Consider the following 26,780-nt stretch of genomic DNA (forward strand, 5'->3'; position numbering starts at 1 on the left):
AAGTTGAATATGAACCACTCACATTGTCATCTAGGAAGTGACTTTAAAGTATTTTATTGGATCAGGTGTTTGCTTTGAAGAATGTATGTGAGAAATACTTAGAAAAGCAAATGGATTTGTATGTAGCATTTATGGATCTGGAGAAGGCATATGATAGAGTTGATAGAGATGCTCTGTGGAAGGTATTAAGAATATATGGTGTGGGAGGCAAGTTGTTAGAAGCAGTGAAAAGTTTTTATCGAGGATGTAAGGCATGTGTACGTGTAGGAAGAGAGGAAAGTGATTGGTTCTCAGTGAATGTAGGTTTGCGGCAGGGGTGTGTGATGTCTCCATAGTTGTTTAATTTGTTTATGGATGGGGTTGTTAGGGAGGTGAATGCAAGAGTTTTGGAAAGAGGGGCAAGTATGAAGTCTGTTGGGGATGAGAGAGCTTGGGAAGTGAGTCAGTTGTAGTTCGCTGATGATACAGCGCTGGTGGCTGATTCATGTGAGAAACTGCAGAAGCTGGTGACTGAGTTTGGTAAAGTGTGTGAAAGAAGAAAGTTAAGAGTAAATGTGAATAAGAGTAAGGTTATTAGGTACAGTAGGGTTGAGGGTCAAGTCAATTGGGAGGTGAGTTTGAATGGAGAAAAACTGGAGGAAGTGAAGTGTTTTAGATATCTGGGAGTGGATCTGGCAGCGGATGGAACCATGGAAGCGGAAGTGGATCATAGGGTGGGGGAGGGGGCGAAAATTCTGGGAGCCTTGAAGAATGTGTGGAAGTCGAGAACATTATCTCGGAAAGCAAAAATGGGTATGTTTGAAGGAATAGTGGTTCCAACAATGTTGTATGGTTGCAAGGCGTGGGCTATGGATAGAGTTGTGCGCAGGAGGATGGATGTGCTGGAAATGAGATGTTTGAGGACAATGTGTGGTGTGAGGTGGTTTGATCGAGTAAGTAACGTAAGGGTAAGATAGATGTGTGGAAATAAAAAGAGCGTGGTTGAGAGAGCAGAAGAGGGTGTTTTGAAATGGTTCGGGCACATGGAGAGAATGAGTGAGGAAAGATTGACCAAGAGAATATATGTGACGGAGGTGGAGGGAACGAGGAGAAGAGGGAGACCAAATTGGAGGTGGAAAGATGGAGTGAAAAAGATTTTGTGTGATCGGGGCCTGAACATGCAGGAGGGTGAAAGGAGGGCAAGGAATAGAGTGAATTGGAGCGATGTGGTATACAGGGGTTGACGTGCTGTCAGTGGATTGAATCAAGGCATGTGAAGCGTCTGGGGTAAACCATGGAAAGCTGTGTAGGTATGTATATTTGCGTGTGTGGACGTATGTATATACATGTGTATGGGGGTGGGTTGGGCCATTTCTTTCGTCTGTTTCCTTGCGCTACCTCGCAAATGCGAGAGACAGCAAAAAAAAAAAAAAAAAAAAAAAAAAAATTGGTATTTTGTATTCTTTGTATATCATCAGCTAAAGTTGTTATTCTGAATACACTGAAGATGGAGAAGAAAAAAGCAAGATATAAAGAAAATAGATAATAAAAGATTTTAATAGTGATGTTGGTGCTCTTTCTTTGATAATTCCTTTGTTTATCTTATGTAATATTATAGAACTAATTTGTGCTTACTCCATGTAATATTATAGATAAATCGTTAGCATACAAGAACATATTAAAAACATAGTTTATGACAGAAATTAATGTAAAAGGTTACATTAGTTTTTAAACAAAATACGCATGGATAAGCAGCAATGATGCTTGCTGAGTTCACCTTGGGTATGGCCCTGGGGTGCTTCTTTGATTTGCTAGAGTGTTAAAAGTATGATTTGGGAAATCTACCTGTGAAAGGATTTCTGTGGAAGTAAGACATGTAATGATAGGGAAGTTGAGTGATTGAACCAGGGTATGTGAAGCATCTGGGGTAAACCATGGAAAGTTTTGTGGGGCCTGGATGTGGAAAGGGAGCTGTGTTTTTGTAGCATTATACATGACAGCTAGAGACTGAATGTGAACGAATGTGGCCTTTGTTGTCTTTTCCTAGCACTACCTTGTGCACATGCAGGGGGAGGGGGTTGTCATTTCATGTGTGGCGGGGTGGCGACGGGAATGAATAAAGGCAGCAAGTATGAATTATGTACATGTGTATATATGTATATGTCTGTGTATGTATATATATGTATATGTTGAAATGTATAGGTATGTATATTTGCATGTGTGGACGTGTATGTATATACATGTGTATGTGGGTGGGTTGGACCATTCTTTTGTCTGTTTCCTAGCGCTACCTCACTAACACGGGAGACAGCGACAAAGTATAATAAAAAAATAGATGATAAGAATTTAGATATAGATGAGGATTCTTTGTGTCACCATAATTATTTAATGTGTGGTGATGGGTTGACCAGAAAGGTGTAGCTTGATTTGATGTATTAATGTTGAACAGAAATACAGGAAAGGATTAGATGGTGGGATATTACTGTAAAAGTTGCATTTACAACAGCATGGCTTCCAAAAAATGTAGAAGTGGTGAAAAAATTTATAAGAATGTGTATGGAAATTTTATGAGCCTCCAGGTTGGATGAAGTAACCCCCAAAAAGATAAAGATAAAGCAACCCAAGTTGTAATGAAATATGTCTACTGTAAGAATTCTTTATTAAATTGAAAACTAAAATGTATTTTCTGTTAAAGGTTTTAGAATAAGAAGAGAGGATATATTTACAGTTGAGTATAGTATTATGAAGAGAGAGGTGGTGAAGTTGAAATTTTTTGCTGACAAGAAAGTGTATATATTGATAGATAAGGAAAAACTGATAAAATGTGAAGGTTGAAGTAACAAATGTGCTAGGATTGTGGTATGCAGAAGTCTTGCATGAACTACCCTTCCATATAATGGTAACAAACTTGCAGCTGTAATGAGAAAGTTTTCCGGAAAACACAACTCTCAGGCAGTGAAAATAAGTTCAGTAATCATTCATTCATACTTTTTTTCTCACACTTGATTACTGTTTTCCTTGTTAGTGAGGTAGCACCAGGAACAGATGAAGAAAGGCGGCATCTGTTCACATCCATTCTGCAGCTGTCATGTGTAATCATTCATATTCTGTGAGTATGTATGTATCTTTGTGATATCCAGACTAAATACTTATCCCATCCCTGACAAGCAGGCTAAGAAAGCAAGTCGCATAAGTGTGATTGGGTGTGAAGAGGAAATGCAAGACCTGAAGCGTCAACTAGAGGAAGAAAGTGCTCATCGAAAACAGGTAGAGAAAGAGCTTGAGCTGCAAATTCAGATGAAAGCAGAAAGCGAAATGGCTGCTAAGTTGCTGGAGAAGGACATTCATGAAAAACAGGACACAATTATCTCCCTACGGCAACAGTTGGATGACATAAAAGTCATCAATTTGGAAATGTACAGGAAGTTGCAGGTAAGAAGTTTATTTACAGTTTAATGATTACTTTTAGATCTTTGGTTAGGAATGTAAGTTCATTATCTCAGTTTTATACACATACAGACCTCTTGTGGGTTTTGTATTCTGATTTAGGTGGGTGTTAGGAAGTAAACACATGAATACCTCATCTAGAATGTGAAGTACAATTAGGATTTTTGTGACATTTACCTTGTGTGTGGAATAAGGAAGAGAGGAGGCTGAGTGGTTCCAGGTGAAGAGTCTGCATTAGGGGTGTGTGATCTTACCATTAGGTGGCAAGGGAGATAAATATGAGGGTTGTGGAGCAAGAGCCATGTTTATGGTGTGCTAGGGGAGTAGGAGGCTTGGGAGATGAGTTTGCAAAAGAAGAGAAAGGAGGAAGTGTAGAGAAATTGTGAACAGAAGCAAAGTAATGAGTTATAGCAAGTGGGTGAGACAGGATGGTTTGTGTGTGAATTTGAATGTAGAGGATCTGTTGTTAGTTTAATGCCTAAGGAACCTGAAAGTAGACTTGGCAGTGGATGGAATTATGGGGAAGTTACAGGGTGGGTTAGGTGAGATAATGGGTGCATTGAAGAGTGTGTGGAAGGAGAAAAGTATTATCTGTCATGGCAAAGATGAGTTTGTTTGAAGGTATAGTATGGATGTGCATGGACGTGAGTCTTGGACTGAGAATACAAATGAATGAAAGAGGGCAGAAGTGTTTGAAATGAAATGCCTGAGGACAGTATGGGATCCAAGGTGGGTTAATTGGGTAGGAAAGTGTAGTGTAATAGTGAGACATGGTAATAAGTATAGTCAGATTGAGAGAGCTGTTGAGGGTGAAATACCTGTAGAGAGTGAATTGTACATGACATTTAAGAATCTAATCTGGTAGGATTGACAGAGAGACTTTATGGAAGATGCTATGAGTTTTTATGAGGATGGTAAGGCATGTGTGCATGTAGGATAGGAGGAGGGTGGGGGATACCAGATTATGATGGGTCTTTGTCAAGATTTTTGTTATTGTTTAGCCCCTTAACTCTACACAGATAATTATGCAAGCCGGAGAACTCCTGTAGATGTAAATTTGTGCTTTAACATTCGTGCCTCTATATCAAGGCTGACTGCCAGAGCGCTTGCCAAGATGGCAGTGCACAGTGACTTATCCCAACAGTCAGGTGGCCTCTTGCCATGTGATTGGCAGCACATTCTTACAAGTTTTCAAAGAAGAAAATTGAGCAGCTTTTGCTAAGCTAGATTTAGAGGACTAGACATTTAGTTCTGAATTGTTTGAAGTTAATATATCTTCAGATCATGTGGAGATTGATTTTATGGGCCCTGACTCTTCCAGCATTGTAAGCTGCCAAGATGAGACAGATGTTTCTAGCTAAAGTGAAGGCAGTGTTGCCTCTGCTCTCATGACTTTGACAACACTGTGTCTGACTGGTGTGACTGGTAATCTTGCATACTTTTGAAATTTTGCTTTTATGAAAAAAAGTAATCAGATTATTTATAAAGATAATAGATTTTTTTATATAAAGTAAAACGTTACCAGTCAGTGTCATTTTTGGTGGAGTTAGAAAAAATGATAAAGCATGCATGGTGTAATTCTCTTGATGTTTAGTTAGGCCTTACTCCCACACTTTTTAGTGTTTTTTGCTGAGATATCTACAAAACCTTAATACATTATATTATCTGAGTGAAAGTAGTGGATGAAGTATACTTTTGAAGTGTTTTTTTTTTTCATTAATACAATATCTTTGAAATTGCAAGTTTAAGTACAGTTATTAAACAACTTGAAAAAGTGAGATTCACATAGTTGGAAAGAAGTTATGTGGTTAATCTGTTAATAGACAGTGTGGTGAGGGAGATGGATGCAAGGGTCTAAGAGTGACTGGTGGGTCTGCAGTATTCTGAGGTTAGGGAGGCATAGGTGTGGTGAGGGAGATAGATGTAAGGGTCTGAGAGTGAGTGGTGGGTCCTGAGTATTTTGAGGTTAGGGAGGCATAGGAATATTATCAGATGCTGTTTGCATATGACATTTGTCTGGTGGCAGACTTAGAGAGAAGCCTTGAAGCTGGTGACAGAGTTTTGTAGTCTGTAAAAGGAAAAAATTGAAAACAGATGTGACCAAAATTAAGGTAATGAGGTGCATCAGAGTGAAGGGACAGGATGGTTTGAGTATAAGTTTGAAAGTGGAAGATACGCAGGAAATGGAGCACTGAAAGCACCGAGAAGTGGATATTGCGATAGATGAAACCATGGGGGCTGAAGCAAGTCATAGGATAGGATAGGGGCCTTTGATCTTGGTTGCATTGAGGGATGCATAGGAGAGGTCACTGAATGTTAAGGGAAGATGGTATATGAAGTTACAGTATTTCCAACACTGTTGTATGGATGTGAGTTTTGGTTCATGTATACAAAAGAACAAAAGTGGGTGGATGTGTTAGATATGAAATGACTGGAGATAATGTGATGTGAAACAGGTTGGTTGAGGAAGGAATGACAGTGCAGGAGAAACAAGCGGTTGTAAGCACAGTCTGATTGAGTGAAACAGGTTGGTTGAGGAAGGAATGACAATGCAGGAGAAATAAGTGGTTGTAAGCTCAGTCTGATTGACTGAGCTGGCCAGGATATGCATAAATGCCTAAGAATTGAAACAGCATCAAACTATTGGGTCCTTTAGTGGCAGTTTCTGAAAGTAGAAGAGATCGAAAAGTCAGAAATTAGTAAGAGAAAAGCATATATGTAAGCTTTACATGTAACAAAGGAGGTGAATATTGTGTCTGTCATGGATTTAAGGGGAAATGTTCATTGAGTCTATCCATAAGTCTATATGTGGTGCTGCTTTAAACTATTCTGATCATTAAATCATTCCATATGTTAACAGTCTTCTTAGAATTTTAAGTCCTTTGCTTCATTCGAAATAAAACACTGGCCTACGAGTTGCATCCATAACTGCAAAAGAAATCACACAGATCTAACCTTAAGTAACTGCTTAGATCAAGATTATCAAAACCTATGATAAATTTGAATACCTGTATTAAATCACCTCACCTCATAACTTTTTCTTTTCTAAGCTAAGTTTAAGTCATGTAATCGACTTTCATAGGATTTGTCTTTCGGTCTGGGAATCATCTTGGTTTCTCGCTGCTGTACTCTTTCCATTCTGTCTATGTCTTTTTTCAAGTAGGGAGACCAAAACTGAACACAATATACAAGGTGAGGACACACCAGTGAATCCTACAGTTATGTTTGCCTTTTTTACTGCTTTTATGCACTGCTTACTTGGCTTTAGGTCATCAGAGATTAATATGCCTTAGTCTTTTTCCTCATTTACGATTTGCAGCTCAACAGCTTGCCTTCTCATTTTTATTACTGGTGTGTAAGACTTTGCACTTATTGGTATTGTAATTCATTTGCCACTGTACCCTAACCCATATGTTTGTTTGTGTCAGTGTGAAGCTGTAGACATTCAGTTTGTCTTGTAGATTTGTTTCCCAGTTTAGTATCATCTGCAGATTTTGATATCTTCAGATGCAACTCATTACCATTGTCAGTAATGTATGAAAAATAGAACTGGTTCCAAAACTTATCCCAATGGCACACTAGTTGTTATGTCTGACCATACTGAGTCTTGACCATTAATCAATACTCTGTTTATTGCCAGTTAGCTGATTTTCTGGCCACTGAATTATAACTCTTTATCATTATCATGTGACTTAACTTTTGCATGTAATCTTTTATGTGAAACTGTATTGAATGCTCCCTGCAATTCTTGATAGATGACATTAACTATTTCACTTTATATTTTTTTATATTGTAAAAGAAATTAAGCATATTTGTCAAACATGAATGGTTACATCGGAAACCTTACTGAGAATTATATTAATTGGGGATCTTCCAAATGATTTTAGTCTTGTCTCGAATAGTGGTTTCCATAAGTTTGCCAACTAATGTTTAGTTAATTGGGCAGTATTGTTTAGGAAGGGAGTTTTGGTGTTACTTTGTCTGACTATTACCTTTTGTGAACATTTGTGTTACAGTGACTAGCTTCCCATCCTCATGAACTTAATGAAGATAGCAGTCAGAGGGCTGGATTTCTTATATTTTGGTACTTTGAATGATCTTGGATAAAACTTGTATGGGCTTGCTGTTTAATTGACTTTCATTCTGTTTAGTGCTTTTAGTATACATTCATACTGTATGTCTTTATGTAGTAAAATATTTTCCTCTGTCAACAATGGAATGGGAACTGGGATTTGAGTTGTCTTCAGTGGTAAATGCTGATAAAAAATTATTGATAAGATCTTTGCCACAGCTTCATTGTTTTGAAGGGAGTCACTATTTTCCTTAGTTGATGGACCAATTTTCTGAGTAATGACTTACTTCTGACATAACTATAGAATTACTTAGAGTTGCTTATGCTATTTTCTGCCCTAAATACTTCATACAAATGTTATTTTGACATATTTTGATTTTTTGCCAAATATAATTTATTCTTATCATGATGGCATTTTTTTTTCAAAGTTTCTTAGGAGTACTTGCTTAGAAAATAAGCAGTTCTTTATGACATTCTTCCACCAGTTTAGTTTATTTTTGAAAAATGACTGCTGTACATGAGTGCATAAGTTTCATCCTCTACTTTGATTGTTTTACTTAAGTTGTACCAAGTTACAGCCATATCATTTTCATTGATGATATTATCCCAGATTTGCTTGTCAAGAGCAGTGTAAGGTTTATTAAGATTTACAGTTCTTAAATTTGGTTTTTTCACAACTTTGAGATTGGCAAATGTTACAAGAGGTGCTGAAAGTTAAAAGTAATTTGTTGGTAATCACTTGCACCAAACATTATAAACATGGTCTTAATTTGTAGGTAGAAGTTAGTGTAATATGTTTTTGTCACTGGTAATTTTCGTAAGCCATTTGGATTAGGGCACTGTCAAACAAATTTTGTTTCAGTTCATGGTCAGAACTACAGGAAAGGGATAGGGATGGAGGCCTGTTTATATACCAGTATGTTAAAATCTCCCACTGTAACCAGATCATATTTGTTAAGGATTTGTTAACTAGTCTTAGTCTACTTCTGGGGTTCGTGTGGGAGGCCTATAAACTCATCCCACTGCACTATTTTTTGAAGCTTATCTATAATTTTCACAGCTATGTATGAATATTTAGCTGAAGATTAAGATTAGATTTAAGTAAGGGCAAGCTACTGCTACCTACTTTATTTTCTCTATTGCTGTTTAGTAGAATGCTGTCTGGAATTGCATATTCGGCAAGGAAATTATGTGTGGAAAAGATAAGCAAAGAAAATTTGACTTAAGAGGATCTACTTGCCAAAAATGCAAATAAGGGGAGGAAAAGACCAAGAAGGTGATGGAAGGAAGGAGTCGAGGAGGCTTTTGGGTATCAGTGCCTGAATATTCAAAAGGGTGGGAGGCATGGCTGGAATAAAGTTAACTAGGAGCAATATGCTACCACTGGGCTGAACCAGGACACATTAAGCAGTCAGGTGAATAGTCTGTGGGACTTGGCAGTTGATGGTTGGTTTTGGTTTCCATGCATTATACATCACAGATTGAGTGGGTATGAGCAAATGAGACATTTACTTATCTGTTACTAAAAAGTGCATGTTCAAAAAGTGGAGACTCTTTTTGCCCATGGCCACCCCCTTGATGGGTGTTCTCAGAGGGAATGGGCATCAGAGATATAGATGCAAAAAACAGATAACTTTTGTATTTCAACATTCCTTCCAGTTATTCATTATGAGTAATAGATGTATATAACCACTGTCTCATTGTGAAATGAGCAAGTTTGAAATGATAAGAAGAGTGATAGATCAAAGAAGTTTTTAGGCTTGTAGGTAAAAAGAATTTGAATTTGCAAAATGTTTCAAATTATTGTTAATGAGAAGTTTTGAGACAAGTAAGGGTTGGTTCAGTAAGTGTAATAAGTAATAGTTTCTTCACAACAACAGTTTCACTGGTGAGGCAGTAAGTGTGGGCCATATTGCCATAGCTACCTTTCCTAGGAAACTTAAGGCACTCATGTTGGCAGGAGGTTGCACATTACAATACACATTTGATGTAGATGAAACCAGTCTTTTCCGGAAATGTATGCCAATAAGAATGTTTATATCGATATAGGGGAAGCTGTTCTCCAAGTTTTAAGACTGTGAAGTACCACTTATTTTTAATGCTGTGTTGACACTGCAAATGCTCCAGTCACAGAATCTCCTGTCATTGAAAGGGCCAAACCATGCTTTGCCTGTCCTCTAGCATTCCAACAAAAGAGCTTGGGTGACTGCTATAATTGCACAAGATTGGCTAGTAAGCTGCTTTCACCATGAAGTTGAGTGAGACTGCAGAGAAAATGACCTGGCATTAAAACCCTTGCTGGTGGTTAATAATACACCTGGTCATCCAACCTACATATGTGACCTACATCCAGACATCCAAGTTGTGATTTTGCTTTCCATTCTGCAACCATTAGACCCAGGGTTGATTGCTACTTAAATATGTTTTGAATGCACTGAATGTTTATGCAGCAATGTAAAGAGACAGACATCCAGACAGGCTTTTGCTGCATGAATTTTGGGAGCAGCACAATATCTAATGTGCTTTGGAAAGCATTCATGCAGGATGGGACAGGGTGATGAGGAAGACGATGAATGGAGTTTATATGGTGATATTGAAAGAGTGTATTTACTCTTTATATTAGTTTTGACCTCAGACACAAGGTGCTGATGTATCCCATACAGTCACCTCAGACACGAGATGCTGATGTAGCCCACACTGTCAACTTGGGATGGGATGTTCGATTTAATGAGCTCTAAGTTATTAATATTAGAGTGCTGTTAGTGTCACATGAAGAGGAGTTGCAGGCTGATGAAATAGAACAGAATGATTAGGAGCAGTTGGGGAAAAAGCAGCAACACAAGAGCATGGGGCATGGGGTGAAGTGAACTCAATATGAAGAACTTCTCATGTTCCTTGAGATGTTTAAGCAGATGATCCAGTTGGCAATGGACATGGATCCAAACCTAGAGTGAAGTTTATAGATAAGAAAGATTATAATATTGCAGTGTAAAGAAAAATTTACTTTTTCAAGGTCACATTGTAAAGCCACTGGTGCAAGAGCCTCACATTTAGTGCCTTTCCAGAATAGGAGAGCACTTCTTCTTAATACCCTCCGCACATCATATTAAGGGAAAGAAATGTTTTCCTTACATCACATTTGTGTGACATTTGTCAACCATTTTTTAATGAAATATTATAGTGAATTGTCAACAGAACTTAACCATATGAAAGTCAGTTTTCAAGTTGCATTTTTTCTCAAGGTGTTTATGAGTTCCGTATTGCGTATTTTGTCTTTGGAGATAGATATTCATCTGTTTGACATGTTGACTCTGAACTTTCTGCCTTTTGTCTGATATTGTTTAATCTCTAGTTACTTCACTCTCAAGGTATGAAGTCATTGCAGTAATATTATGCACAACATATTTTCATTTAGAATTTGTTAAAAAAAAGATTTCATGACATGCATACAAATAGACTACCCTTTTTTGAGAAAAACTTATTTGCAGAAGGTAGAAATAAAAGTAGTAGAAGCACTACTACTTATCTCTTCTTTGTTTATCCATTGTATCACATGATATTCTAAGATATTCTGAATGCTCCAAAGTGTTGATTATCCTAAGTGAATACATTCACCATTTTCATTTATAGAATATTTTGCACAACCCTTCCTCTTTAGAATATTTTAGTCCACATGCATTCTTTTCTCTCACTAGTGATATTCTCATGACTAAGAATTGCCATTATCACATATACGAACTGCAATTAAGATTACAGTCAGGACATTATACAGTTTTCAATTTAACATTTTCCTGTACAGTATTTGGTCATATAACAGTTTCTTATTACTCTGTGTTGATTCTATAATTCCTTTTTGTCTGTAAGTGAATGGGAGTTGTAATGTCTGACTGTAAAGAACTAAATTTGCATGACTTTAGGAGAGCTTGCTTATGCTAACATGGCCCAGATTTTTGGTCAGATTTTGCTTGCACTATTTGCCGAGAAATTCATACTCAGTGAATATTGCATCACTGTAATATTGATTAATTTTTGCAGTAGTTGTTTGCATTGTCACCAAGAATTAAGGGCCAGGCCTGTGTCTTCTTTGTTGTCCTCTACTAATGCACACCTTCTCTGTCCTCTAGGAGTGTGAACAGGAAATTTTCGAGAAGGGCATATTGGTGGAACGTCTACAAGAGAAAACCTCAAAAATCAGTAGCATGCTAATTAATCTTAAAAATTATTCTGAGCCCAATTATACTTCTCATAGTAAAAGTACATCTTCAAGTCATCCTGGCCAAAAGTGAGAAATTGTAATAATGGTAGCCGAAACTATATTTTGACACTTTTTATAAGATGTTTATAGTTTGAAATTAAGTTGTAGTGATAAAATTACGTTTAGTTTTAACACTTGGGTTGTAAAGGAAATTTAATCAGAAACAAAGTAGTTGTTAGGTTTTCAAAATTTGTCCTTTTGACCTGATAACATGTCTTTGCAGAATGCCTTTCTTTTGTGTTACTGGAAACTGATGGCATTTGACATGTGAATATTAGGACTAGGTTCTTCTTGTGGTTTGCACATCAACAGTTGCATTGTATGTTGCCTTACCGATAAGATTGTGTCTTTATTTTCTTATACACCTTTCTTGTACTCTTACTATAATTTCAGCAATAATTTTTTACCACTGAACTCACTGTAAATTGTGTGTAGTATGTGTTGGGCATCCATGCTGCTTTCCTAAAACACTGAAACACTTCAAACTAGTCAAATGTTCATAGTATGAATTTGCCACATTAATCTGTTATTTTCACAAATGTCTTCACCTCAGCTCTGTTAAACTATTAGTGTGATGACTCTTGCGCATAATAGTCATGCAGTTTATGTGAATGGTAAATTGGAAGATGCTTCATGTACTGTATTTTATTTTCTTTGTATTCTTGCACTTTCCTGTATTCTTCATGTCCATGAGTGTCATAAGTGAAGAAATCTGCAAGGAATGTCAACAAAAGAAAATGGATGGAAACCTTTGGTATCCTCTACTATGTGTTTTTCAGGAGTGTGAGAGCTCATTAAAACAGAAAACTGAACTCATCGGTCGGCTGGAGGCTAAGGCGGCAGAAATGGCAGAGACCATACGCAATTTGGAGTCACAGTATGTATTCCAGGGCCCCCAGTCTTCTAATGAACCCTCACAAGCAGGACAGAGATCTCGGTCCAAATCCTACATTCAGCCACCTACTAATAGCATGGGCGAGGAGCAGGCAGATGGGGAGGGACAAAAGGGGGTGGGAAAATCAGCCAGCATGTCTGAGCTTCAAAATAGGGCAGCTGGTAAATTGTGATATGAACAGCTCTGAATTATATACTTCCTTTGATGAGTTTTATGTATCATGCCAGTGCTTGTTTATGTACAGCTGTATAATTATTGATTTGCTGTGGTTCACTTACCTTGCATGGATTCCAACTTGATATCCCATAACACTTGACCTCAAAAATGGCATCAGCTACCATATTACCATAGTATTGAACACATTCAGATTCCTAATGCTCATACTGCATTTAATTAATTTATTAGTGAGGTGAAGTTAAAGTATGTCCTATTCAGATAGCCATGGATGTCTGTTATTTATATGATGAATCTCAAGCTCTGATGTAGGATTTTTTATGTAATCTCCATAGAAAGAATTTTTTATTGGAAAAAAATAGGAAGGCTTTATTAGATAAACAAAAATTGGCAAACCTTCAGCCAAGTGTTGTACGTTATCAGCTGAGGCAGCCATGATCACATAGATACCATGTTTGTGCTGATGAACAAAACACATTTCTGCTGAAGCTGTGCCCCCACTTTACCAGTGTTTGTTGTGATAACAGTGTAATATTATCTCAAGAAATCAGATGTACCACACTTACTAAATATTGCCAAATAAAGGAAGTTATACCCAGGTGGAATTTTATTATTACTCCAAATTTTCTCACATTTGGTTGCCTCTCTTTCCTTGTTTGGTTTGTCAAATTTTGTTCATCTAAATGCAACTTTTGAAGACCCCTAGCTACATTATTTTTGTTCCTTATATTTTCAAGTGTTCAAGGTTACTTTTCATTATTTTTGTTAGACTAGCTATGTGTACATCATATTTGTTGTGTCTACTTTTAGTTTATTCATTATTAAAGTTTTCAACTTTTTTAGTTTCATATAAGAATATTTCAACCATCAGGTATGAGGAGTGCGTGATACAGAAAGATGCCGCCAAGGAAACAGCTCAGAAACTCAGTGAGAAGGTTAGTTTCTTAACGAAGATATGATGAATATGTTTCAATGAATCCTAGAATTCAGGAACCACATTTCCATAGGTTCATCCTCTTTTTTCATACTTGTTTGCCATATCCCACATTAGTGAGTAAGCACCAGGAACAGACGGAAGATATGGTCTCATTCACTCGCAACTCTCTACCTGTCATATGCAACCATCTTCGCCCTCCTTTTTCCACACATTCCACAGTGCATCCAAGACCTTCATCTCCATGGTTTTATTTGCTGCCATGTCCACTTCCAGGTATCCAAAACTGCTTGCTCCAAATTTTTCTATTCAAAATCATGCTCAACTAATATGACTTTGTGCTGTTAGTATTTATTTATTCATTTATTTTGCTTTGTCGCTGTCCCCTGCGTTAGCGAGGTAGCACAAGGAAACAGACGAAAGAATGCCCAACCCACCCACATACACATGTATATACATACACGTCCACACACGCAAATATACATACTTATACATCTCAACATATACATATATATATACACACACATATATACACATGTACATAATTCGCACTGTCTGCCTTTATTCATTCCCATCGCCACCCCGCCACACATGAAATAAAAACCCCCTCCCCCCTCATGTGCGCGAGGTAGCGCTAGGAAAAGACAACAAAGGCCACATTCGTTCACACTCAGTCTCTAGCTGTCATGTAATAATGCACCGAAACCACAGCTCCCTATCCACATCCAGGCCCCAGAGAACTTTCCATGGTTTACCCCAGACGCTTCACATGCCCTGGTTCAATCCACTGACAGCGCGATGACCCCGGTATACCACATCGTTCCAATTCCCTCTATTCCTTGCATGCCTTTCACCCTCCTGCATGTTCAGGCCCCGATCACTCAAAATCTTTTTCACTCCATCTTTCCACCTCCAGTTTGGTCTCTCACTTCTCGTTCCCTCCATTTCTGACGCATATATCCTCTTGGCCAATCTTTCCTCACTCGTTCTCTCCATGTGACCAAACCATTTCAAAACACCCTCTTCTGCTCTCTCAACCACACTCTTTTTATTACCACACATCTCTCTTAACCTATTATTACTTACTCAATCAAACCACCTCACACCACATATTGTCCTCAAACATCTCATTTATGTGGTGGGAGTAGCAGTACATTTACATTTGATATTTACTCTCAACTTTCTTACACTCATTCTTCCAAACCCAGAAACCGCCTTTCGCAGTTTCTTGCTCAAATCTGTCACTAGTGTTGCATTATCAACAAAAGGTAACTTACTCACCTCTGAGTGAAATTGATGTCAAGGGTAAGGAGTTAGAATGGTTTCGGAATGTCTTAGGGGTAAAGTCAGAGGTTAGTGTGGTGGTGAGGGCTAAGGAAGGAGTAGCACTTCTGCTGGAGATGTGGGAATGTGTGAAGAAGTGTAAGAAAGTTATCCCCTGACTGATATGGACTGATATGAAAGTGGATTATGAGAGTGGGGTGATTGTTAGTGTTAATGCTCCTGAACATGAGAGGGATGAGGAAGAGGAGTTTTATAAGGACCTGAGTGAGTATGTCAGCAGTGTTGATGCAAGGGTTTGAGTATAGTGATGAGTAATGTGAATGCAAAAGTGGTAACGTGGCAAAAGTGGGTAACGTGGTGATTGAGGGTATATGCATGAATCATGGTGAGGTGCATAGGCATTAGCAGAATACCTGTATAGTGCCACTGTATAAGGGCAAATGAGATGAAAGTGAATGTTTAAGTTACAGATGTATATATTTGTTGAGTGTACCTGGAATGTTGTGTGGGTGATTGGTGATTTAGAAGTTAGTGGCATGCACAGAGAATCAGACTGAGGAGGAAAAGTGTGGTTTCAGGAGTGGTAAAGGATGTGTGGATCAGATGTTTGTTTTGAAGAATGGTTGTGAGAAATACTTAGAGAAGCAAAGGTATTTTTATGTGATGTTCATGGGTCTGGAGAGAGCACATGGTAGGTTTGATAGGCATGCTCTGTTGAAGGTACTATGAATATATGGTGTTGGAGGAAAACTTGTTGGAGCAGTGAGGAGTCTTTACAAGGAGAGTAAGGTGCGTGTGCAAGTAGTTAAACAGGTGGATGGTTGATTCCAGGTGAAAGTGGGCCTATGGCAGGGGTGTGTGATGTCACCATATCTGTTTAATTTATGGATGGGGTGGTGAGAGAGGTGAATGCTGATGACATGGCACTTGTGACAAATTTGAGTTGAGAAACTGCAGAAGCTTGTATCTGAGTTTGGGAGAATGTATGAAAGGAGAAAATTGAAGTTGAATGTGAGTAAAAGCAAGGTTATTGGCTTTAGCAATGAAAAAAAGGTTATTTGGAATGTGAGTTTGAATGTAAAGAACTTGGAGGAAGTGTTTTCAGATACCTAGGAGTGGATTCATCCCCAAATGGAACCCTGTGAACTGAAATTAGCTGCATGGTAGATGGGGTTGTTAAGGTCTTGGGCACATTGAGGAATATGTGGAAGAGAGGTCACTGACTTAAGGGCAAAAATAGGTATTTTTGATGGTATAGTGTTCCCATTGGTGTATGGTTGTGAGGCATGGCCTTCGACAAAGATGAAAGTATAAAGGATACGCAGGATGAGTTGGAAAGATGTTGGAAGACAATATGTGGTGTGACGAAGTTTAATCAAATAAGAAATGATAGATTAAGAGAGGTAGTAGTGAGATGAATATGTATGAGAGAGCTAAAGAAATTGTGCTGAAATAGTTTGGAAATATGGATAAGATAAGTGAAGAAAGTATGACTAAAAGTTTAAACCATGTCAGAAGTGGAGGAATCAAGGAAAGGGAGAAGGTGGAAGGATGGAGTGAGAGATGTTTTGAAGGTTCGGGGCCTGAGCATTTGGGTGGATGTGAGGCATGCAAGGGATAGAATGAATTGGAGCAATGAGGTATACAGGGATTACCTGCTGTCAGTGGGCTGAACCAGGGCATATGTAAGTGGATAGGGGTAACCATGGAAAGGTATGTGGGGCTTGGTTGTGGATAGGTTGCTCTGGTTAAGGCCCATTATACGTGACAACTAGAGAGTGGATGTGAGTGAATAAGGCCATTTCTTCATCTGTTCCTGGTGCTACCTCAGTAACATAGGAAATGGCAAACCTGTATGAAAAGAAAATGTAATTATTATTATTTTTAATTTTTTTTTTTATATTATCATTAGGATACTTAATCACCCTCTCCCGCGTGAGAGGTAGTGCAAGGAGACAGACATATGTTTCCTTGTGCTTTTTATTATTGTTATTATCATTATGATTATTATTATTATTATTATTATTATTATTATTATTACTATTATTATTATTGTTATTTCAGATGATATGGCATGGCTAAAAACATGTGAAAGGGCTTCATTACCATTGACAAAATTGTTATTTATTTATTATTATTATTATTATTATTATTATTATTATTATTATTATTATTATTATTAGCCAACATGGCATGGGCAAAAATATGTCCCAGTCAAAGCTATCTTGGGCAAAAGGAAATATAAAGATTTAGCAATTAACCCTTGTAAGTGCTGGGCAGAATTAGATAAGATTTAACTACCTTGTATTGCCAATTTAGCAAAAGTTGAAGTTTTACAAAAGCTGTTATTAAACTTGAAGAGCTTCAGCCAGATGAACCCATGTCAGGCATTTACAACTTGTCACAGTGCTGGACATTTAGATTTTGATGTGCTGCCATTTAAACCACTGGCAGTACAATATGTACTTAATAGGATGGGGGCTGACTTGGGAGCATGCAATGTTGTCCCAGTGTGGTGATGTATGGTTATAGATATTCAGGGGTCTTCCACAGGATAATTAGAGTATATTTCTTGAGAGAGAGTGACCCTATTCAGATGTGGGTAGGAAATATGATGACATATATAAATTTCCTCTTCATTTCTGGAGTACACATATGATTTTCTCTCACCTTGCTTGTCAGTGAGTGACTGAAGGGCTTGATGATATTTGTATGGGTCAGATAGAGTCAGGCAATGAAGTGTCATCTTAGAAATTCCTCTTGAAAGATGGGCCAACGTACTCTATACTTGAAGGATTAATCAGGGGTATACAGTTGTTTGTAAACCTGACTCTTAAAGAAAGGAAGGATATTGGATGAAGACAAAAGGAGGGAGAGAATTCAGCAGCTTAGCTGTTCAGTTGAATTACGTATCATATGGTCAAAAGAACACATGACACTGTCAAGAGCTAGGTGCAGTAAGGAAAAAAACGTGATCATTGCCTTTTATCAAGGAGGATCACAAAAGTTCACTGACGTTTATTGCCACTAAAGTTCATGACATGTTTATTGCCTGTCATGTAATTACTTATTTGTGCAGTATGGGAAGGGAGGTTTTCACTCAAGGGGCCCCATCACTTAAACATACTCTGTATTCATAATGTGTGTAAAGGAGCAATTCAGTGTTGTGTGTTTCAGTTGCTTGCAGTGAATTCCTCTGCTTCACAAGTAATTTGTTTTTAATAGATGATATCAGATTAGGTATGTGAAAAAACCAGTGCTAATTGTGAACTGCTTTTGATTTCTTCATAGTACATTTATGACTGCTTTTTCTTGCAGTTTTTTATTTTGTTATGCATGAAGGCCTTTTTATGGTCTTACACATTATATATGTAATCATAGTAAGAATACATATTAGTGATTAATGAACAAATGATATTTTGTCAGCAGATATATCTAGTATGTAGAATGAGATGTCACTGTTTGTGAGGGCAGTTATGGTTATGTTTGATGGTATAGTGCTTCTGTTGGTTTTGCATGGATACAAGATACGGGCCATGGATGACTAAATGTAAATGAAGTGAATGTTTTCGAAATGAAATGTTTGAGAACACATTTTGGGGTGGGGGGTTGATGGAATGAGAAATGTCAGGGTAAAAGAAAGGTGAGGTTGTAAGAGGAGTTTGTTGAGTTGAGGAGACAAATGGGGGGAACTAAGGAGATTGAAGAATGAGTGAAATATGCTTTGAGTATTTGGGGCATGAACATGCAGGAGGGATAGAGTGCATTGGAGTGATATGGTATACAGAGGGTAGCATGCTATCTGTGGGTTGAATCAGCGAAGTGCTTGGGAAAAACCAAGGAAAGGTTTGTGGGGACTGGTTGTGTATCAAGGGTTGTGGTTACAGTGCATTATACATGACAGCGAGAGAGTGAATGTGAGTGAATGAGGCCATTCTTTGTATGTCCCAGCTTTATCATGCCAACACTAGAAATGGCATGCATGTATGAAAGATATAATAACACCTACAGACCCAACCACTGAAACATTGTAAAGGCTATAGCTAAGAGTTAAGGAAATTAATGGTCTTCATTATGATAAAATAGAAAAACAAATCTCAGAGATTTCTTGGAGATTTCTCCAAGAAAATAAATCGGTGAATATGAATGTTATGAAGATTGTGTAAGGAAATGATATGATGGAATGTCAAAATATTGTTTATAAACAAAGTTGACAGTTGACACACATGCCTGGTCTTGATGATTAGGTTGAACCTAAGGTCATAGTGGGGAGAGCATGATGAAAGTTCGATCAAGAGAACCCTGATGATCCAAGAGAACTAAGAGACTCTTTTCACTTTTCAGACTGATGGGACAATAAGAGGTATAGATGAACATACCACCAGACAAAAGGTTAGAGACTAACTCAGGAAGAGTGCTTAGGATTATAGACATGAAATGACTTTTTCTGGTGGAGTTTTTTTTGGTATTGATGTATACCCAGCAGATGGTCAGCAATATAACTTTTGGGCATATATTAGGAACCCTAGTTTGATAGGAGAGATGAGTCTGAGGAAGTTCTTTTTATGTTCTTGGTCTATTCTATAGACATGAATGAAGGTAATGGTGAAATATAGATAGATAAGTTGTCTTGGGCAGATTCGAATGAGAAACTATATAATTTTGTTTTGTGAGTTTGGGAGGGTGTGTGAGAGGAAGAAGTTAAAAGCAAATATGCTTAAAAGCAAGGTTATTAAGTTTAGCAGGTCAGAGGTACAGGTTAGTTAGGGGAGTGGCTTTGAATGGAAACAATTTGGAGAAAATGTAGAGTCTTAGATAACTGGGAGTGGCCTTGGCAGCAAATGGATTCAAGAAAGCAAAAGTGAGTCATAGAGGGTTGATGAAGGGGCAAAGGTTTTGGAAGCATTGAGGGATGTGTGGAAAGAGATGTCATTATCTGGGAGGGTGAAAATGGGTATATTTGAAGGTATAGTAATGCCAGTGATGTTTGGTTGGAAAGGATATGCTGTAGATGAGAATGTACAGATGAGGGTGGAGGTATTGGAAATGCAGTGTTCAAGGACAGTTTATACTTTGATGTAATTAGATTAAGCAGTGAAAGGGGAAGAGAATGATGTGGTAATAAATAGAGTGTGGATGAGAGAACTGAAGGGGGTGTGCTGAAATAATTTGGACACATGTAGAGAAATAATGAGACGAAGTTGACCAGGTGAATATACATGTCAAAAGTGAGGGGGCAAGGAGATGGGGGAGACCAATTTGGAAATGGAAGGATGAAGTGAAAAAGATTTTGAGTGCTCAGGGCCCAAACATGTAGGAGGGTGAAAGGTGTGGACGAGATAGAGTGGATTGGAGGGATGTGGTATTCAGGAGGTGATGTTGTCGGTGGACTGAACCAGGGCATATGAAGCAGCCAGGAGAAACCACAGAAGGGTCTGTAGGTCCTGCTTGTGAATAGGGCCCTGTGATTTTGGTGCAGTTCACTTAGATAGCTAGATAATGGATGTGAATTGATGAGGCCTTTATCTGCTCCTGGTACTACCTCTTTGATGTAGGAATTGACAAATGAATATGAAAAAGAGTTGTTAATAGAGGATTTTTCTCTTGCATTAAGGTTCATAAGTTTCTAATTTGTTGGCTTCTCTTACATTCACGGACTAATGTTCATATGGTACTTGTGTTTCCAGTGATCAGGAATAGACTGTGGGCTGAGGGTTCTTAAGGAATGGTGGTTAAAATGTTTGCAGAGCTTTATGGCTCAAAGCCCAGAATTTCATATAAAAACATCTTGGCAGAATTTTTTGTAAAGTACTACTTTACATTTCGTCTAGTACATTACAAATTCCACAAAATCATTCAAATTAGTTTTCTTGATTAATTTCATGTTATGGCCCGTGGTCTTTATGTCATTGCATCTTTCAAAGAGCAATTGATTGTTGATGTCATCACACTTCGGAAAAATTTTTGACCTCTATCCCTTTCCTGTAACTCAGTCCTCTGATTTTGGCACCATTCTCATTGCCTTCCTTGGGACCTTTTCTGTTAGTTTTCAGTGCTTCTATTAATGCGAAGACCTAACTTGAGTTTCATAAGATGTAAACAGTTTACTGTAATATAATCCACTTCTATTTTCCTATGATGGTACTCTGATGAGAGGTTAGGGAAGATGTTAATTCCAAAGTCCCTTTCACAGTTTATTTTCTCTTTGATGATGTTCATTTCAATGCATTTTTTTTCACCATGTCTCATCCTTGTTGCTTTGCATGTGTTTGGAGTATTGACCTTACATCAGACCAATTTGTAATTTTTTAAATCTTACAAATTTAATTCAAGGCTCCTCGATTATTACTTCCCTCATGACCTCTGTATCGTCTGCAAATATAATCAGGTAGGATGCCGCTGATGACCTCAACTGATTTGAGAAGGTTCCTGTGATACCAGTTCTTTGTCCCCTTGCACTATGATGACCATCTCTCCATTTGATTGGTCTTTCCCATATTTTTGCTAAAAGATTCATCTTTACTGACCTCATGTATGGTACAGCATCAAATACATTCAGGCAGTCCAGCTACAATCATATGAGTACGAGGAGATACACTAAGTTTTGGCTGAAATCATTTATCTCTTTTTTTTTTTTATAGTGCCTCTTTTTAACATTCAGGCATTGAATCATTACTCAGTTAAGGTCTTTTTGATATTTCCATTCTTACTGAATCACTTAGAGTTGTAAGAGCAGTTAAAGTGCAATGAGTCAATGGGAACATTGTTTATGAGGTTATTCCAATTAGTTTGAAGTTTACTACACAGTATGTAGCTCTAAATTCCTGAGCATCTTGTGTTTGTTCTGTTGAGGATTATTACCAAAACCTTGGTTCAAAGGAGCTTATCAGTGAGAGAGTTGCATCAGGAAAGATCAACATTTTGCACAATGTAAGTGCATGTTATAAGTGAGGTTGATTTCCATATAAGGGCTATTTGTTACAATGTTACCCTAATCTGTTGTTCAAACTAACTGTTGGCATGCATCATTTAGGGAAAGTTTAATAATGAATGTAAAGAACAATATCAGATGAGCCAACCAAGGATTTACTGAACACCACTTGAATTGAAAATATACTTATATAATTGAGTTCGATTATTGTTCTTCATGCATATCTATCAGAACTATCCAATACTTTCTCTTTACATAAAGATGAAGCCAGGAAAACGAAAAAAGGCTCCTGGAGGGTCATCTGTAGGATATGAATAATGGAATATGTATATTTTACTGGTGCTCACCACACGGTTTTCTCTTGGAAAGTTTAGCTTTTTCCTGTTTGATTTACAGTGGTATGACTAAATGGGTGAAGGGCAAGTGGGTGATTCACTCAAAAAGTCAGATTGTGGACTGCTTTTTGGGGTCTCATCCCCATTTGTATTTACTTCTCGTGCACCCGGCCCGTCTTCCCCAAAAGAGCTGGGTTGACCTAACAGAAATATTTGAGGGTTAGATGTGACTGACAGCATAGATGGTTGTAGTAGGGAAATACAGCATCATGACAGTATGGATAGAGCATGGAGTACAGTACTTGTCTGAAATTTGCATCAGTCTTAGAACAGCAATCCTCAAAAACTGTGATGTAACGAGTAAACTAGGATTGAAAATCTCCCGAAAAGAAATTAAAAGAATATGCATATATGAATGAAATGTTCATGAGCCTAATGAATCTTTGGTAATGTTATGTAGGCCAAAACATCCGAAAATATGAGCATTGAAGTATTTATGACCTAGTAGATACAGTGGTTAAAAAATGTAACAAAATGCACCGCAGAAATTGCAAAAATAGTGAGCAAAAAACGCTCTTGTCCTCCATTTCTGAGATTGGAATGATGCCCTAGCACTCTTGCAAACTTTCATGTGATAGATATTTTCCAAAATTCATTTGCAAAAACTTTCACAGGCATTACAGGTAATGAGGGGGCTGAAAACCCTAAACACTACAAGCAGCACCAACACACAGTTCAACCTCTGGAGTCATGAATAAAGTGTGGGCAAAACAGTGTGAACTAAGAAAAGTTAGCATTGCCTCGGATTTAATCCACCTTTGTTTTCTTATCAAGGTTCCATGAAGTAATGCATGGCCACCATTTCTTTGTTTTTATTGTTCCAATCTCAGTGGTGGCTTTAAATAATGGGCAAGTGATGATTCTAACAATTTTTTTTCTACAAGCTCAAAGCTAAAAGGCTGGTAGTGTAGGAAATTTTAGAAAGAAATAAAATGTATGTAGCATTCATTTGTACTTGAGACAAATAATACATCAGTAAGAGACAGCTGTGGGAAGTTGAACCTTTTTCTAGTGTTTAAGGAAGATTTCTGAATACTGATGAGAGTATTGATAACATTAGCAGTGTTTGTTGCTTTCTACCCTATTAGTACTTGGTGATATATGCAAATAATTCTGGAATAAATGGGAATTATAACAGGGTTTAGTTTTGTCTCATATGTTGTTCAGTTATTTTATAAGTGCAGTTTTTTGTAAGAGAAGGGTGTAGTGATTTTGATTTGCAGTTTAACCACAAGGAAAAACATGGTAACCTTGATAGTTGTTGTATGCCAATAACATTATTCTGTTTGCTGAATCAAAGTAAGATAGAATTGTACGGTAGGTTGCTTAATGAATGTGAATAGGAGTAAGATGATAAAAGTAATTATTAGATCCAAATACAAATATTTTTTTACTCTGATCCTCTGGCCTTGGCAGGAAATATATAGGTTAGCTGTATTGCAAATAACTTCTGTAAGTATAATGAAATTTTACTTTTAAAGCGTTTGTTTCCTAGTTCTTAAATCTAGCTTAATTATATTTTGTCACTGTGGAACAATCCTTATCCTTGATCTTATAGATTTCAGATGAATTGTTCAGAAATTCTGTCTTTCCTGTTCCTGAGTGAACAGTTCCCTGTTTAGCAGTAGGCCCTTCTGTATTTTTTTTCTATTTATTGATAGAATGTGTCTGGCTGTATCCATGTACTGTTTACTTGTTCTTTTGATGAGTAGACTCTTAGCTGAGCACAAGAAGTGATTAGGTTTAGTATATAATCATAAGTATATGAACTTTGATTTAGCATGTAATTTTGAGATGATGTTTACATAACTCAAAGTTATACTTAAAAAGATGGTGCCAACTGGAGATACACCCCACACATTCTTTATTTCCCTTCTCCAAGGCAGATACTGTCTGTTATTTATTGAATATATGATGCTGCTATTTAATGGTAGACTTGACCAGAAAGAGCTTATTGTAGGGTAATGCTGTCTGTTGATAGCATGGTAGTTTTTTTATTCTTTTCAGGGGCCATATATCAGTGAGGGACAATGTAACTAACATTGTTTATAGCTGCAAAACCAATACATAAAGGTTCTGGGTTATATATTTAATCTTTTATCCAAAATGAAATGAAGTATGGAACCACTTCAGATTCTTGGGCTTTACACATCATCTGTTGTCCAAACAAAATCTGATTGGAGTGTGAAGCTTATATCCGTGGGTTACCCATTTAGCATTCAGGGAAGTCTTTCTGACTTTTAATCCATTCACAGATATCAGATGGAGAAGTTCATTCCTCTACCATAGAAACAGACCTAAAGATAGAGAGAGAGTGGCGGCAGTCCTTGCAGGAAGCCCTTGTAAAGGACCGTGAGGTTAAAGCTGAACTTCAGCAACAGATTGCAGACCTTCTGAAGCAGCAAAATGTATGTATTATGACAAATATATGCTTTATTACTACTCTCTTGTAGATTCTGTGTTACAAGTGATTAATCTTTCAGATATAAGAAATTTGAGATAAGATATTGCATCTCTCAGATTAATAATTTTATAATCTGTATAGATTCATTTATTCACATTTATGCTTTGGTATTAATTTTACTGTTCATTGCAAAATAGGACTACCAGATCTTGAAAGGGGCTCACATGCAGCTAATTTCTACTGTGGAAAACCAAGAAAGAACTCTTGAAGAACTAGGTGCCCACCTCTCTGAGTCAAAGCTTAAGATGGCTGATCTCCGTGATGTCAGTAAGTCTTTGCGTGATGCTCAGTGGGCACCTGATAAAGAGGCCACCAACTGTCGTCTTTGTGAGAAAGAATTTAGCATCTCCCGGCGTAGGCATCATTGTCGGCATTGTGGGAACATTTTTTGCCACAGTTGTAGTGACAATACCATGCCTCTTCCTTCCTCAGCACGACCTGTAAGAGTCTGTGATAATTGCCACACACAGTTGCTGCAGCGTTACTCTAATTCTGAAAACTGATGCACTGCCATTTTGCATTTAATGAATCTGTGATCACTATGACTCAGTTTAATTCCAAAACAGAAATATGCATTTTTACTTGTACCACATGTTTAAACATTATTCAGTTAGTTTCATGTGTCTTGTAGCACCTACACTGCATTGATAATATTTTTCCATATATATATATATATATATATATATATATATATATATATATATATATATATATATATATATATATATATATATATGAAAAAGTAAGCTAAATGTTGAGTTCAAAGTTTAATTCTCTCATTTTTTTCTTTTAGAGGCTATTGTATGCATTTGAGTAACACTTTGCTGTAGCAATATTATTCTTTATTTTGACCCAAGTTTTGAAAAACTTTAATAGGCATAGCTTAGTTTTGGAAATCGCTTTGTATATTTACTATTTTTTATTGTTACTGGGCTCAGGCTCATCAGTCCATCTTACTTTTCAAAACAGAATGTTTAAAGTCTAGTTTATCTTATACAAGAAATGTCATTTTGGAACAGTCAGAAAAGATCTTCCATTTAAAGAGGTGTGAAAGTTTAAAGAGGTGTGAAAGTTACAAGAGACTGCATGACGGGAAGAGGGAATACAGTTTAGATGAGTCTGGAAATTGGTAGTGTACAGCTAGTCTGCATATATTGAATTCTAGGCAGGAAAGGACACATGTCATTAAGCTGTACATTGTAACTTTTTGTATCATCAGATTCACTAGTTTTCAAATATTAAAATCATGTTTTTTTTGCCATTTTGGAAACACTTCTTCGCATGTTCCAGTTGTAATATTTCTTTGATGAGAGTGCTTTCAAAAGCATCCCCCTGCTTTTTTTTTTTTTTTTTTTTGGCAAGTTGGTCCAGGTGCTACATTTTCTTATCTTTTATATAATACGGCCCTGTTAAGCATTTGCATGTAAAACATAAATCCCATGCATTAGTTATAACAGAAATGGTGTAACCTCATAGTGGCCAATGTATATAATTCAACTGAAAAAGATCTGATCAACTGACATGCTGGTTTAGACACATTGTTTTTCCCCCGAAAAAATTGTGGTAAGCTTTAGTCTGTAACTTGAAATGTGATTTTTTTTTTTACATAATGGATAAATATGAGACCTTTAATGCCATCTGGAAATTTGGCACTTCTGCATCTATGTTTTGGTGTAGGTAGTTATGATTTTTATTTTACATATGGAAGAATTATTTCAGTAGGGAAATGAAAAAAGGTGTGTGTATGTGTGTGTGTGTATTGTTGGGCCACCTACAGCCCACAGAAAGTCCAAAGCAGCTGTTTGAAGTGGGGCCTTATGACAACATCTTGTCACTGTTAGGTAGGTACTCTCACTGTCTCTGCAACCCATAAACAAAGGCACAAAAAAGACAGAAACAAAGGTTAGTGAAACAGAAGTTAGTACTTGTGAATGTACAAAATTTGATAAT

The 26,780-nt window shown here is 37.2% G+C and overlaps 1 protein-coding gene across 5 annotated transcripts in view; it reads left to right on the plus strand.

Annotated features, from left to right (window-relative positions):
• LOC139746827 (RUN and FYVE domain-containing protein 2-like) overlaps nucleotides 1-25,475 on the plus strand; it is a 43,570-nt gene extending 18,095 nt beyond the window's left edge. For 3 of the 5 annotated variants that reach the window (XM_071658407.1, XM_071658408.1, XM_071658409.1), the window contains exons 8-9: nucleotides 3,151-3,411; nucleotides 12,533-13,420. In XM_071658407.1, the coding sequence (XP_071514508.1) occupies nucleotides 3,151-3,411; nucleotides 12,533-12,820 (549 nt within the window). In that variant the 3' untranslated portion in view covers nucleotides 12,821-13,420. Of the gene's footprint in view, nucleotides 1-3,150; nucleotides 3,412-11,622; nucleotides 11,781-12,532; nucleotides 13,421-13,693; nucleotides 13,758-24,621; nucleotides 24,775-24,967 lie in introns of those variants that run through there. The other 2 variants (XM_071658411.1, XM_071658410.1) reach the window with 2 other exon arrangements.
• The last annotated feature ends 1,305 nt before the right edge of the window (nucleotides 25,476-26,780 follow it).

Source organism: Panulirus ornatus, chromosome 66 (genome assembly GCF_036320965.1).
Source record: "Panulirus ornatus isolate Po-2019 chromosome 66, ASM3632096v1, whole genome shotgun sequence".
Classification (NCBI taxonomy): Eukaryota; Metazoa; Arthropoda; class Malacostraca; order Decapoda; family Palinuridae; genus Panulirus; species Panulirus ornatus.